This window comes from Mizuhopecten yessoensis, unplaced genomic scaffold, assembly GCF_002113885.1.
Source record: "Mizuhopecten yessoensis strain PY_sf001 unplaced genomic scaffold, ASM211388v2 scaffold11185, whole genome shotgun sequence".
Classification (NCBI taxonomy): domain Eukaryota; kingdom Metazoa; phylum Mollusca; class Bivalvia; order Pectinida; family Pectinidae; genus Mizuhopecten; species Mizuhopecten yessoensis.
In genome coordinates this window covers 1772950-1788473 of record NW_018408922.1, presented here as the reverse complement: position 1 = coordinate 1788473, position 15524 = coordinate 1772950, and the positions used below count along the sequence as shown (strand labels likewise).

The window sequence follows — 15524 nt, the reverse complement described above, 5'->3', positions numbered from 1 at the left end:
ATAATTATATATATATACTGTGATGCTCATTTATTATATATAATATCTTCAATTGTATATATTTGCAACCTAAGTTCCCTAGTTTAAGTTCTCAGGTACTTTTCATAAATAAAGATGATGAGATAATTTAATCTAATAAAATAACCTTGCTATAGTGATATATACACATAAATAGTATATTCCTGATAAAAAAATAAATATATTTTATTGTGATTTTTTTCTTGGACTTGTATTAACCTAGAGAGGTCAAGTTAGATAAAATGTAAAAATAAGCAGTTAATGTTCTTGGTATAATAAATTGTATTTCATTATAAATATTCTTCATGTATTTTCGATTTGATTGTATCTGGTAGATTTTAAGATATCTAAGTCCGTGATAATATAAAACAAATAACAACTTTTGGCACCATTACAGCTGCACCCACACCTATATTCCTCTGCAAACTACATTTGTCTCATTCTGGTTGAAAATGATGTGCAACAGATTAACAAATGACAGTGATTCTCACCAATAAGAACTATTTGTGACCCTTTTTCTTTTAGGCCAAAAAAACCAATGGTCATTTGAATATTCATAACCAACAACTTCACAGACATTTTCTAAGTTCCCAATGGCTCTATGTGTATACATACATGTACCACTATATACCATTCTTTATATACTCTGTATACCACTCTCTGTATTCTATACATATCAGTTATATAGTCTGTAAACCACTTCTTATATACCCTGTTTACTAGTTTTTATAAGCTGTATACAAATCATTATATAATTTTAACCTTCTCAATATTTCTTTGTAAAGACATCTTGGTTATATTTTATAATAAACAAGAGGCACTGAGTTAGGACCAGTCTCCTGGGAAAATCCTAACAAAAGTGTGGATTATTCCAGCCATTTTAGTTTATAGTAATGTGTGCTTCCTAATACCAATCTTTTAAAATATAACGTTATGCGTTAATATAATAATTAATATTTAAATATATCACGGACTTATAGATAACTATAGATATTCCGTGAATATATCAACTAAACTTATTGATAATATTTTTTATTATACCTCATCCATGTGTTCTTGTTTCTGATAAAAACAATCGTTATGTCATGACTCATCCGCAGTAGGCTGCATTACTACGGCGATATTGCCCTCGTTATGACGCCCTCTCGTGAGCCTCTTCTGTCACCCCCTCGTGAGCCTCTCCCGAGAGTCTCTAGAAGTAACTTTCTAGCATAGGATATTCCTAGAGTGGTTCCGGGTAGTGTTTCTATCAACAAAGATGGCTGCTTCTGGCAGGTGTCGTCTGCCGTCTGAGGAAGGAATGCAGAAGATATTGCAGGAGAAGGATTCAAAGAATACGAAAAGAATAATTAAATAGTTATTTAGATTTAGACTTTTTAATGAAAGAATATACAGATTATGAAAATGAAATTAAAGTTTTCGTAGGTGATTCTACAAAGAAATAAATATCCTTGACCTGTTGACGTGTTCTGGTGTCTGCCGGGATGAGATTGTTAGTGTGTATTGCTACTTGTTAGTGTATTATTTTGTAGAGAAGAATAATGCGTGTTCTTGTTCTGCGTGTGTGTAGTGTTGGCCATTTGTACTGCCTTTCTCTCTAATCTAATTCCGTGGTATGACTGACATTGGGGAACAGACGTTTTGGTGCTCGGTTGTTTCGGTACAGAGATGTGATACTCCCGAAAAGTTGTTTCAATATTTCGGTACTTTGACTTACTTCGTACTTTGTTTATATTTTGTGTTCCCGATTTTATAAAAAAAATACCGAAAAGATATTATCCTTAAGCACGGAATTAGATTAGATCCGAGCCTTAAGAAGTTAAGTACCGAAACGACGTGGTACCGAAACGACTAAATACTAATAATCCTCCCACACACATATATATAGATCTTCTGTAATATATACATGTTTGAAACATCCAGGCCTCTGATACTGACTCAAATTCCGTTTTTTGCCTCGCACAGATTTTGACCTGAGATGGGGAATGTTTTATTTTTGTCTCAATACATTATTTTTGTCTCGATACATTATAGCACATCTGCATGTAACTCCCGAGATGACAGGATCGTTTTTTATTTGTCTTGCAATTTGAATATGTCAATGAAAATATACAGTTTAACGAGTTGTCCTTTAAGCTGTTTGTAGCAGGCGAATTATAAATCATATCTAGTAATAAGTTATCTGGAAATGAAAGAGAGGGAAGAACAGAGTTTTTGAAGCGAATAGTTTACTATTCAAATATTTACGAATGGAAAGCCCTGTTGTCTTTATACGCTGCCTGGCTTAGAAAAATCGAAATTGGGGAAAAAGATTGGTCAGATAACCCAGCTAGTATTGAGGTGCCAATCTTGGCTAGACATGTCCTGGCTAAGTCAAAAACCCCAAATTCCCGGGGACAATTGTCGTCCGATAAGCCCATGGTTTGGTTTTGTTCTGCATACCAAAGAAACAAATGCACAGAAAAGGGGGATCATGAGGGGGAGGTTATGGGAGTTAGACGACATGTGGCTCACATTTGCGCCGCTTGTTGGAGGAAGGACAAAGTTAAAAGAGCCCATCAGGAATCCTCCCAAGAATGCCCCCATCACATCTGACTAGGCCCAGGGGGTAGGAAATCTCTGTCAAATTTTAGAACAGGGGAAATCTCTGTAAACAAACCCCAGCGACACGAGGTTGAATTTTTTCTGCCCCAATTTGCAAAGGACAAAAGTCATATGACGGATGAAGGTAAGGAACCAGAGTTAGTCACATCCAAAAACCCGATAGAGCAACATCGTAAAATACAGGAATCAGGTAGGTGTAATTTTGAAAGGTGTCGGTTTCAAGTAAAATCAGCACTTAACATAGAATATTTTCGAGCTATGTTGACCGAGTACAAGGATCAGGAATTGTGTGATTTGATAGAATTTGGTTTTCCTTTGGGATTTCACGAGGATATCAATGCTCCGGTAGGTATTCGGCCACATGATACTGAAAGCGCATGTACAGAGCATTTCGAATTTGGGCCACAGGACATCACAGTCAATCATAAGGGAGCCATTGATTATCCAAAACAAATGGATGAGTATCTAAAAAGGGAGGTGGAGGCAGAGGCCATTTTAGGTCCACTCGAGGTAAATCCTCTCAGTACACCTATTAAATTATCTCCTCTCAATTCTGTACCTAAAAGAGACTCGAAGGAAAGAAGGATAATACTGGACCTCAGTCTCCCAAAGGGTAAGTCTGTCAATGCTCATATTCCCAAGGATACATATCTGGGTAAGCCCATCAATCTAACATATCCCAGAGTAGATGATCTGGTTGAGCTGGTCAAAGAGAAAGGTAAGGGATGTCATTTGTTTAAGAGAGATCTCAAACGTGCCTATCGTCAAATCCCTATAGATCCTGGGGACATTCATCTTGTGGGATATATGTGGAGTGGGAAAATTTATTTGGACAGAGTTTTATCCATGGGTCTTAGATCTGCAGCTTATATATGTCAAAGACTCACTTCTGCTGTCTCCTTTATATGCCTACAAGCCGGATATTACATCCTCAATTATTTGGATGATTTCGGGGGTGCCGAGGAGCAGTCAAAAAGCAACGATGCATTCGAGTACCTAGGTACAGTATTGCACAATTGTGGTCTAGTTGAGTCTTTAGAAAAAGCTGTTCCTCCCTCCACTAGAATGGTGTTCTTAGGAGTACTATTTGACACAGAAAACCTGACGTTAGAGGTACCATCATTCAGGTTACAGGAAATAATGGACTTGTTGGTGGTCTGGTTAGACAAAGAGGTGGCATCTCTCCAGCACATTCAGTCACTGTTGGGTAAGCTCATGTTCGTCGCGAGTTGTGTCAGAGTCGTATTTTTATTAGTAGACTACTAAACTGGCTTCGCGATAGCACAGGGTCCAAAACAGCAAAAGGTACCGTTAGAAGTCAAAAAAGACCTCCTGTGGTGGAAAGAATTTTTACTAGTATACAACGGTGTCTCTATGATGAGTCTAGAGGAATGGTCTGTGCCAGACGATGAGTTTGCCTCAGATGCCTGTTTATCAGGCTGCGGTGGTTTTTTCAAAGGGCAGAGTTTTCATACCAAGTTCCCAGATTTTATCCTTAAGCAGGATCTCAGTATTAACTGCCTGGAACTACTCACAGTAGTGGTATGTGCAAAGTTATGGGGACATAAGTGCAGAGGTAAGAAAATTGTCATTAATTGTGACAATAGTGCCTCTGTGGCGGTCATAAACTCGGGGAAGTCTAGGGTTCCTTTTATGCAAGCATGTCTTCGAGAGATAAGTTTTCATGCTGCAATTCATGAGTTTGAGTTAAGAGCCAGTCATATTGAAGGTGAATCAAACAGGATCCCTGATCATCTTTCGAGATGGCATTTGGACCCATCTCATGGAGACAAATTCCATGAACTGACCAAAGGAATGGAAATCACAGTCCATCCCCTGGAAGAGGATACCTTTAAATTCTCCCATATATGGTAATTGATAGGGGAAAGGTTTGACAGTGTATCATAAAATGTACAGAATTGTTTGTTTTAGTTTTATAGTCCATACCTTATTATTGTAGGGGCAGCCTTTAAGAAGTTAGAGGATGATTTAAAAATCTCCATGAAGGCGGCCTTTGCAGAAGGCACTTTCAGAAATTTAGAGATACAATGGCGGGCCTATTTTCTGTTTTGCGAGGCATTTCAGCAGGAAGCCTTACCAGCTAACACTCGAACAATATGTTTATATATCCAATTTTTGAGCCGAAGCTTGAAAAGTTCTGATTCTATACGTAACTACGTTAGTGGGGTGAAAATGCTTCATATTTTAACTGATACTGATTATTCAGAAGTCCGGCAGTTTGAGGTCAATCTTGCCTTAAGAGGTATAGCCCGTCTCCATCCCCACTGCCCAAACAGAGCCTCCCCCATCACACCACATATTTTGTTGGAAATTTCCAAGTTCATAGATTTTTCAGACCCTTTACTAGCGACCCTGTGGTGCAGTTTTTTGTTTTCCTTTTATCTAATGATCAGAAAATCCAATATCGTAAGTACGAATGGGGTTTTTAAACCAGAGGAAATTTTATTGAGGCAGGACATCACAGTTAAGGGAGACATGTTATTGATCTGTTTGAAATGGTCCAAGACTAACCAATTTGGTAAACGAAAACATATAATCCCACTCGTTAGGATTCCATCCTCTACCTTATGTCCGGTTCTAGCCTTTTACAACATGTGTGACTTAGTCCCAGCCCCAGTAACTGCCCCAGCCTTTTCCGTCCCGGGTCACCCACCGAAAGCTATTTCGTACTCTTTATTTCAAAAGTCTCTGAAACAGTTACTTGTCCAAACGGGTAGGGATCCAGCTCCTTTCTCATCCCACAGTTTTCGTCGGGGAGGGGCCACATGGGCCTTTCAATCAAATGTCACAGGGGAACTTATACAATTGCAAGGGGATTGGGCCAGCGACGCGTATAAAGTCTACCTTGACCACTCACTAAAACAAAAAATGCAGGTAGCCAACTTTGTAAAGCATTCCATTATTGCCTTTCAAGCAGCACATGACACTGTTCCAAGTTAAGATCATAATAGGAAATCACAGGTCTTCGATAAGCCGGGTAGATATTGTCCTCCTTTTTTGGGCCGGGGGCTTGGCGGTTAAATTTATGTTAAATTATGCTAATTCATCGCATGTCACTTGTATTTGTTGCTAGATGTGCTTGTGTATGTACAGTATATTTGTATCATTATTATTTGTCAAGATTTGGTAAACTATACTGATATTATTTGCTACTAATTCGCTATAATGTGAATTTGACCAATTGTGTATATATAATATTTAACTACTGTTTGATAAATTGAATGCTGCTTGCTTAATTGTTCCGGAAGTGAATGTTGCTTTTCAGTGCCGGAAGTGAATGTTGCTTGCTAGTGCCGGAAGTAAATGTTATATGCTCATAGTGCCGGAAGTGATTGTTGCCTGAATTTCTGTGTAGCCCTTTCACCACAGTCAAATTTATGACAGTGAGTAATGGACTTGCAAATGGACTAATTAAAGTTTGATCCGGGGTGAAAGGGCTTTTTGTATACATATATGTTGTTGTATTATCAATAAAACGGCCAAAAATCATATAACTGCTGTCTTTGTCATATATATATATATGGGGAAGTAATTATAGCACATCTGCATGTAACTATGATTTTATTCATGTTATTATTCTCTAGAAACTACAAAGACCAATCAGATTTCTTGAATCTGCAGTTATAGATCGTGATGAAAAAGATTTGCTGACAGGTACGAAGAACGAAACCTGTTAAATTGTGCATTGCATGGACTGTAGTCTATCTTGATAAAATAATTACCAACAAGCTAATAGGCTGTCTTCATTACAGATCTTTATCTGAATTTATAAACGACATAAAGGAAGGATGTCAACAATTGATACAGAAGAGGAGAAGATGGATGTGACAGGTAACTGTTGTAAATATAATATGAGGTCACAATGTGTACATATATATATATAATTTGTACATGTATTTATTTTGTCTTGACTGAAACCACTCGGTACTAGAAATTTACTTTAAAAACCACTAGTCAGTCGGGTAAGTATTTTCCAATATTACTAGCCCATGTGCGAATTCCATTAACCACTATTTAACATGGTACATGTACGTAATATCAAATTTTGAAAGGTCAATCAGGCAAGCAGTTTCTAAAATCAATCGTCGAGCCCGAGATTTCATTAGACTCAGACTAGCAGGCTACTGTTATTGTCTAGCCCTGCAGCCACTTATGACTTTTAACTATAGACTATGTATAATAATTTTCACATACATTGAGATAATATTCCTGTATTTATTCATAAATGATAAAAAGCTATGAAAACTGATGCTTAAATGGTCAACCAATTCTTAATTTTGAAATATAATTTGTCATACCATTGGTTGTTTGATTTTAGAATTTATTAGGAATTGTAATGGATGCAGACTTTAAGCGTCTGTATTCATATCAATAACACAATATTACATAAACTACTTCAGTTAAAATACACTTCAGGTGAAATAAATTTTCATAAACATTTAATTACAATTATTCTTCCAGTGTTCGTCTATAAGAATTTCAAATTTTATAACTGTGGGTGCATCAATGACATGTTGAAGCATATTGTTCCATATTTCTACACTTCGTTAACTGAAAAAAAATCTTATATCTTATCGGCTACGTCGTTTGAAGATTTTCTGGGAGTGTCCTCTTGTTTTCTGTTATTGTCAATTTCAAACATAAAAAATATTTTTAATTTTAAATACATTAATCATGTCTCCTCTCATTCTACGGTGCTTCAATGTTGGCAAGTTTAATCTTTGTAGATGCTCAGTAGATGTTAGATGTTTTAGCCCTGGTTTAAGATTTGTTGCTCTTTGTTGAACATTTTCAAGGAGATCTATATGTTTTGCTCTGTGTGGACGCCAGACACTGGCAGCGTATTCCAGATGTGGCCTTGATAGATCTATAAAATTTCAAAATGCAAAAGCAATCAGACCTTTGAGCATTGTGTCCCGCAACTTATTATTTGATGCTTTGACATTTTCTCATCTGCATTTGCATACAGTTAACAAGTGATAATTGTGGAAGATTTTTTTTCTTTCTGATGCAAAGTTGTGTGAGAATAAACAAAAGTATTGTTTCAGTCTGTATCTTTACATGATCTAGCTGTCAGTCATTTCATTAAAAATGTTAGTGTGTGTGTATCATCCATGAAACATTTTGTTCCGAACAGCACTCCGACAATTGTGATTACCTCAGAAATTGTCCTTTGAAGTAAACTGCCAAGTTTCTGTCACCCTTGTAAAATACTAGCCGCTTCCTATCGACTCGGCTAGGGAGAATTTCTCTTTAGTTCATTCGATAGAGCGTAAGACTAGTAAGCCAGAGGTCCGGGGTTCGACTCCTAGCGGAGGCGTTGAAAAAATAATGACCTCTGTTACACTTCAAATTAACAAATGTAAAAATGTGGAGACATTAAAATCATATGACATGCCCGTGTTTAATTTGGTTGGTCCATAAAGTAAACATGTAAATACGTTTGTCTGCTAAACCATATGGATGCGTTGAATTAATCTGTCCAATGAATAATGTTTGAAACTTCAAAAAAAGTTACATATATATATATATATTATATTCTCAAAAAGCAGCACTGTGGTATATTATTTATTCTGTTGGTTTGCAATTACCAAATTAGATAGACAGTAGTGTGCCCCCTTCTATGTATACACACCCGATAAGAAGTACAATATATTTGTTTTCTCCTATAGATATCAGTTGCTACCAGTCGGAATTGTACGAAAGTATTGTGAACAAAGATGATGACTGTATGGAACTTGTGAAGAAATATGAAGAGGTCATCAGAAAAGAAATTGAAATCAGTAAGTTATGATTGATATAATATTTCTACATATTGGTTATATTTTTGCGGGGGTTTTAATTTCGCTTTATGCACGCTTTGACAAATATCCGCGAATTCTTAACACCAGCGAAATTATCGAAAATGTTAACCACTTTTACAGACCTTATCACAACATGTTGAAAATACTTAAAACCCAACGCTGTTATGCAAACTTAAATGAACTAAGATCAGATTATCACCAGACAACTGGGCAGTCCATGTAAAAACAACACTTACATGTAAGTGGCCACAACATATTTATGTGTATACAGTAGGTGATTTATTGATTACAGTTGACTCCTACAAAGGTACAGTTGTGGGATCGCACAACATTACACGATGTGCGGTGTGCGCACGATGTGTGCACGAAGTGCGAACGATAAAAAATTGGACGATCATTTTTTGCGCACATTTGTGCAGATGATCAACGAATGTTGTGCAATAACAATCGTGGTTGGTGTAAATTGAGGAATGGCTTAACAATATATATGGTTTGGTGTTTAAACATATAAACTTGATTGTTTAGTATGTTAAATTTAGAAATGGTGTTTTTAAACGACCTTAATTGGCACATGTAATATTACAACACAGTCTCGGCATCACAGGTAAAAATAGTCACTGTACCTGGACCGTAGTTTTCCCCTCGCCCGGGGCACTTATGTAACTCGTCAAGGTGTGGAAACCAGGCGAAGGGAAGCTATAGATCAGAACGAATGCAAATAACAAATACTCAACATCCAGTTGTGTTTTCATAACGGTCATAACGTATCACATAGCAGCTCTGGCAGCTCACAGGCCAGGTAAAACTCTGGTCACTCATCAAATTGTTATTTTTTCTGTTCTGTTACCTAGCTAGGAGTCAAATCCATTCTTGACAGTCCAACGGTCACTGTATACTGTGTTACACGCATTGTAAAATTGTACGTAATCTTAATTATTGTGATGAGAAATTACAGTAATTTATACAGTGTACATTATTGCATACAAGCCTTCCGGGTATTTTTCATCCCGTAATATTGATCAACAAATTATACCAAATCGCACAGTTGTGCGGAGAGAAGCGCACACCAATGTGAAAGATTGTTTAATCGCCCAATTGTGCGCACCATGTGTGGATGATGTGTGCACGGTGTATGAATGATGTATGCACGGTGTGCGCACAGAACTTTTGGTGCGTTGTGCGGTCACACAACTGTACATGTACACCTTTGAGGGTTTTTTTTCAGTGAAGTCACTGGCGGATGACGACGTTCGGGAACAGTGTTTTCAAACGGTTTACCCGTATTTCGAGGTTTAACCCTTAAATGATGACACTCAAAATACTTTGCACGACACATAGTTTTCGGGTGCACAGCGACATTTAACCCCTGCAAATATGTACTGAATTCGAAACCACGAAATATTGAACCCGTAAAAAGCGCTATACAGTACCATTTGAAAGATTAAATCCCCAGACAGTGAAAATGTAGTAACGAGTTGCGTAATATCTGTTTATTTTGTGTTATAGTAATCAGGCCTTATCTTTATATGGATTAATAAGATGTGCGATTTTTAAAGCACTGTATACTAACATATCACCTATACACAGAAATAGAGGTTCCCTAGCCCCAGTTTCCTCTGGCCCTGACACCAGACTTAGACATTTTGACAGATAAATGAGTGATGGTAGGTTATTGTGTTTATCAAACTGGAGGTACCTGCTGGTAGGTAATTTTCAAATTGCATAATTACAACACAAGGTTTCCCGAGCTTCTTTTACAATTTCAAAAATTATCTAACTAGAGATTGATAAACATGATAATGTGCCATCAAGAGTTTGGGGACCTTCTTTTTCCAATAGCATTCAGTTATTATATCTAGAAAACCACGGTCCTGAAGAAGCCCACTGTTCGGGCGAAACCGGTAGACTACATACCTAATATAGAAGATTCAACTTATCCTGAGCTTGTTGCGATTGACACCTATTCTTAGAAAACCACATGTTTCCTTGGGAATACATTCGTTTCTGTTTTCAATCGGGGAAACAATGAAAGCCATGAACTTTGAAGCTATGTGTTGGAGAGTGAGAAAAACCTATATAAGTGGTTATGGGAGAAATAAATTTGACCTTCCATCTAAATGTCAAGTGCAAGTTTGTTCTGCTATGTTTTTTCATAAGCAATGTACCAAATAAGTAGGAAAAATGTGCATGTTTGTCACAGTATTTCAAAACTTTAATGGAAACAAATATGTAATGTGACATTTTATCAACCCTAAATTACTTTATATAATAATACTAATTGGTATGGTAATACAATTGGTATATGTAATATCATGCATCGTCTGTTGTCCAATTACGTCCATAAACAATCATATTTTTCACTTCTGGGATCAGAATCAATACTCAAGAATTGGATAATCACCATCATAGCGTAAAGTGACGCGTATATGATAAGGATTGAAATTTATGCTCAAGAAGGGGCTTACCCTAAGGGGGCTGAGGGGCACGGCAGTAAGAGTCACAAAGTGCTAAACATGATGAAAAAAATACAGGGGTTGTAAATTTAAGACAGATCAAGATAAAAGTTGTCAACATTTCATGTGTTTTTTTCTTTTACTTCTTTTTCAGAGGTTGGTACATTGTGTCAGTGTGGACGGGAATCTGAAAAACATTTTGTACAAGAAACTCACCAATCAAAAGAAGTGTTTGAAAAAATGTCCCAAATGATACGTCATGGCAATTGTTTATGTGGACCTGTCCATCACAACAATGGGACTGTTGTCAAATTCACATTTGTCCACGTTGCTGCCGCGGCAAACAACGTGGAACTGTTGCAACTGCTTGCATCCAATGCTGAACTGTTTAAACAGCAGACATCATTACTGAATCTTTCGCCTATTTTTATTGCTGTGACCCTGAGAAACGAAGAAGCTACTAATTTCCTCCTCACACAGGATATAGATATTAACGCTGATTGTACCACAGAACAATTAACAATCCTGCTACGTGCCGTGAAGCAGAAAAATGTTAAACTGGTTGAAAGAATATTGCGATTTCCTAGTGTAAATGTTGATATGAAGAACTTAGGAGGGAAGAACCCTGCCACTTTGTCATTACATTGGCAATGTAAAGAGATATTCGACATGTTGATAGATGCTGGAGCAGACGTCAATGTTACAATTGGAAGGACTGACAACAGTCTGCTTATGATGGCCGTCACTAGAGGAATGGGCTATGTTACTAAACTTATTGAAAAGGGTGTCGATGTGAACTACACCAATCCACGGAACGAGTCAGCTCTGCACTTTGCTGTGTATGTAGGTAAGTCATAGTTTGAAAGTCAACCATCCTTATCATCTTACTTCTTAAGTTTACACACATGTGTTGGTCATGATTCACAAAACAGGCTGAATCTCAAGGTGCTGGCATTGGGACGTGTTTGTGTATCAAATAAAAGCAAAATACAATCAGTGAATCAAGGTGCCCTATAGTATCCAGATGGCCAACATTTCTGAAATTTCACATGGTGATACACTGTGATGTGCAGATGTGTAATAGGGGTTAAAAAAATTCTTAAGGTCAAGGTCACTGTTACTAAAATTAGAACTGGGAATATACTGTCAAAAATACATGAGATAATGGCCTTACAGAAGGACAAACTTTCTGAAAAGATGGTACATGTGCAATAGGGCTTTAAAAGGTTTCGAAGGTCAAGGTCGTCTTACTTTAAAATAGAACAGGGCATATACTGTCAAAACTTTATTGTAAATGGTCCTTTCTGAACAGTCAATGATCACTTTTGCTTTTGCTTGGTGCTTATACGGGAGATATACTGTCAGGCATACAAAGGGGCCCTTGGTGACCTGTCGGTATTTTAGTTAATTTCAGTTTTCAGAAATAAGGGCTTGAACAAATCAATAATTGAGTACCATGTTGTGGTTCGGGTATGAGTACTATCCAGTTAGCAAATCAATGAACCCCAAAAAACCATCCCAAAATGTAGGTTAATATTTATTTATTTCCCAGTCAGATACGTCATTCCTGACTGTTGTTTGACAGACCTCCAAAGCACTCGTGATCAGTATACTTGTATCCTAGCTAAGTCAATTAAGTGCATGTATACAATAAACTTTGAATACAATATAATTTAATATAACTCTATATATTTAATATATCTTTTACAAAAGCCATCACTTGTGGCTTGATCATTTACCTTAAACGTGAAGCGATGTGCAGAAATATGTCAGCACAGGGTAAACAATATATGGGTGTAATGTGAGACTTCGAGAGTTTCCCAGTTGGGAGGCTTACGATAAGAAACCAATTCATACAGATTTTGAGAACTACAACTGTATTTACATTGACACATAAGTATTAAATTATGTTTGTTTATACATATTAAGTGAATTCATTAATCACATTATCATCAAAGTGAAGGGCTATGGATGCCTGTAGTTCATGGCACAAAATGCAGGGTTACCCTGTTTCAGTTCAAATAAGTACATACGGTTATCTAAATGGCAGCCCTATTAGAAAAATAGCTTTGAGTAAATCAATTACCCAGGTATTATAAAAAAAAGATTTTAATAAATTGGTTCCAAAATAGATGTAGTCTTAATTTTCTAATATCCAGTTTTAAAACGCTACTTGCCATAAACGGACAAGTAGATTTTGACTAAATTTGGTCTGGAGCATCCTTAGGCCAAGGGGACTCAATTTTGTATAAATGGTGGGTCTGGCCCCCCTGGGGGCTGGGGGGCGGAGCCCAATAGGGGAAATATAGCATTTTTTTTAAATCCTTCTTCTGTAGAAATGAAAGGATTTGTTCCATATTTGGTCTGAAGCATCCTTGGGTGAAGGGTAACTAATTTTGTATCAACGGTGGGTCTGACCCGCCCGGGGGCAGAGGGGTGGCCCAATTTTGGAAACATAGCAATTTCTTCAAAATCCTCCTTTTTCTATAACCCCTGTACAGCAACATCTGGCTATTTCAACTTCAATTTTGCTAACATTTCCAGGTGAACGATACAGGCCCTCTGGGCCTCTTGTTATGGAAATGGCTTGAGTTTAAAGTGACATACTTATGAAAATGATATAGACTGACAGGTACTCTCTTGTCTGATATACAGTCGGAACCACACACCAGTGTTTTTGTATATCGTTTAAACTGCTGTCAGATTATCACTGTTTACCGGAAGTATATCTAAAACCCTGTCAAATCCAACAATAAAAGTTTCTTGAAATGACGTATTGATGTAAAAACAAAAAACAGATTATAAATGCTATGATTTATATATATGTCTTTACAGACAATGCCAAGATTGTAAAAGTGCTGTTGGATGCTAAAGCTGATCCAGACCTTAAAGAATTACGTAATCAAATGACTCCCATAGTGATTGCTGCCAGCCATGGGGAAACAGCTGTGGTAGAAGTCCTTGCCAGAAATGGAGCAGACGTCAACATACCTTCTGTTCAGGGGTATAATGGATTGCACGTGGCAGTGTGGGAGGGCCACACAGCCATGTTAAAGGTTCTGCTAGAGTGTGAAGGAATAGAGCATGACAGGTTGACATCCGACAAAAACACTCCCCTGGGACAGGCGTGTCACGGAGGCCACCAACAGGCAGTGGAGATGCTGCTGCCAATGGGTTGTAATGTGAACAATCAAGATAACGACAATCACACCCCCTTGCACTTTGCTACATACAATGGCATGACGGACACCGTTCGATTGCTTCTGGAACACGGAGCAGATCCTGACCTTAGAAATAAATCCAACGTCTCGCCACTATGGAATGCTATATATGGAAAACATACGGAGATCGTAAAAATACTGCTTGGAATGAATGTGGTAATGGAGGTTAATAGTGTAGGCACAAACCAGCACTCCAACTTTTACGCAGTTGTTCCACTCTTTAATTCCCCAAGGTCCACTCTGTACGTGGCTGTCCACCATGAGTGTACAGATATTGTGTACCTTTTCCTCTCTGCCGGATACAATGTGAATGGAGAACAATGGCTCCTGAGGGGAGACTATTCAGAGTTTGAGCAACAGAAAAACATTTTGACAGTTTTAACGAAGCAGGCTAGTCAACCACCTCGCCTCATTTCTATCTGTCGTAACTATTTCAGGAGGTATGGTGATCGTCTCAAGATCAAGGAACTGGTGCATGCCCTTGATATACCAAGATACTTGAAAAATTACCTGTTGCTGACTGATTTATTGACCAAGTCCTGAGAAAAACACAGTGAATCAATTAGATGTATGTTCTGTGCCTGTCTTTCTGGATAGTTATTCATTTTATATACATTATAAATTCTGAGAATAATGTGATAATAAATGATTAAGTTTTGTTTTTGTTTTAGCCCTCACAGTTTTTATGTCACGGTACATGCTATTAGCTCACCTGGCCCAAAGGGCCAAGTGAGCTTATAGCATGGTGCGGCGTCCGTCGTCCATCGTCTGTCCGGCGTCCGTCCGGCGTCAACTTTTTACTTTAAACAACTTCTTCTCAGTAACCAAAAGGCCTAGGGTGATGATATTTGGCCAGAAGCATGCTTGGATGAAGGGCTACCAAGTTTGTTCAAATAAATGACCTTCATCAATTTTCAAGGTCACAGGGGTCAAATATGTTAAAATCTTTAAATAACTTCTTCTGAATAACCAAGAGGTCTAGGATGATGATATTTGGCCAGTAACATGCTTGAATTAAGGGCTTCCAAGTTTGTTCAAATAAATGACCTTGCCTTATATTCAAGGTCACAGGGGTCACATATGTTAAAATCTTTTAAACAACTTCTTCTGAATAACCGAGAGGCCTAGGGTGATGAAATTTGGCCAGTAACATGCTGGAATGAAGGACTACCAAGTTTGTTCAAATAAATGACCTTGACTTATATCCAAGGTCACAGGGGTCAAATATGTTAAAAACATTTAAACAACTTCTTCTGAAAAACCAAGAGGCCTAGGGTGATAATATTTGACCAGTAACATTTTGGGATGGAGGGCTGCCAGGATTTTCAAATAAACGACCTTGACTTATGTTCAAGGTCACAGGGGTCAAATATGTTAAAAACATTTAAACAATTTCTTCTGAA

The 15524-nt window shown here is 37.5% G+C and overlaps 1 protein-coding gene across 1 annotated transcript in view; it reads left to right on the top strand.

Annotated features, from left to right (window-relative positions):
• LOC110440584 overlaps positions 1-15524 on the top strand; it is a 40404-nt gene that overhangs the window by 12492 nt on the left and 12388 nt on the right. The window contains exons 6-10 of the mRNA XM_021483729.1: positions 2618-3829; positions 4583-4645; positions 8316-8426; positions 11055-11747; positions 13736-14561. Coding sequence (XP_021339404.1) covers positions 2618-3829; positions 4583-4645; positions 8316-8426; positions 11055-11747; positions 13736-14561 — 2905 coding nt within the window. The remainder of the gene's footprint in view (positions 1-2617; positions 3830-4582; positions 4646-8315; positions 8427-11054; positions 11748-13735; positions 14562-15524) is intronic.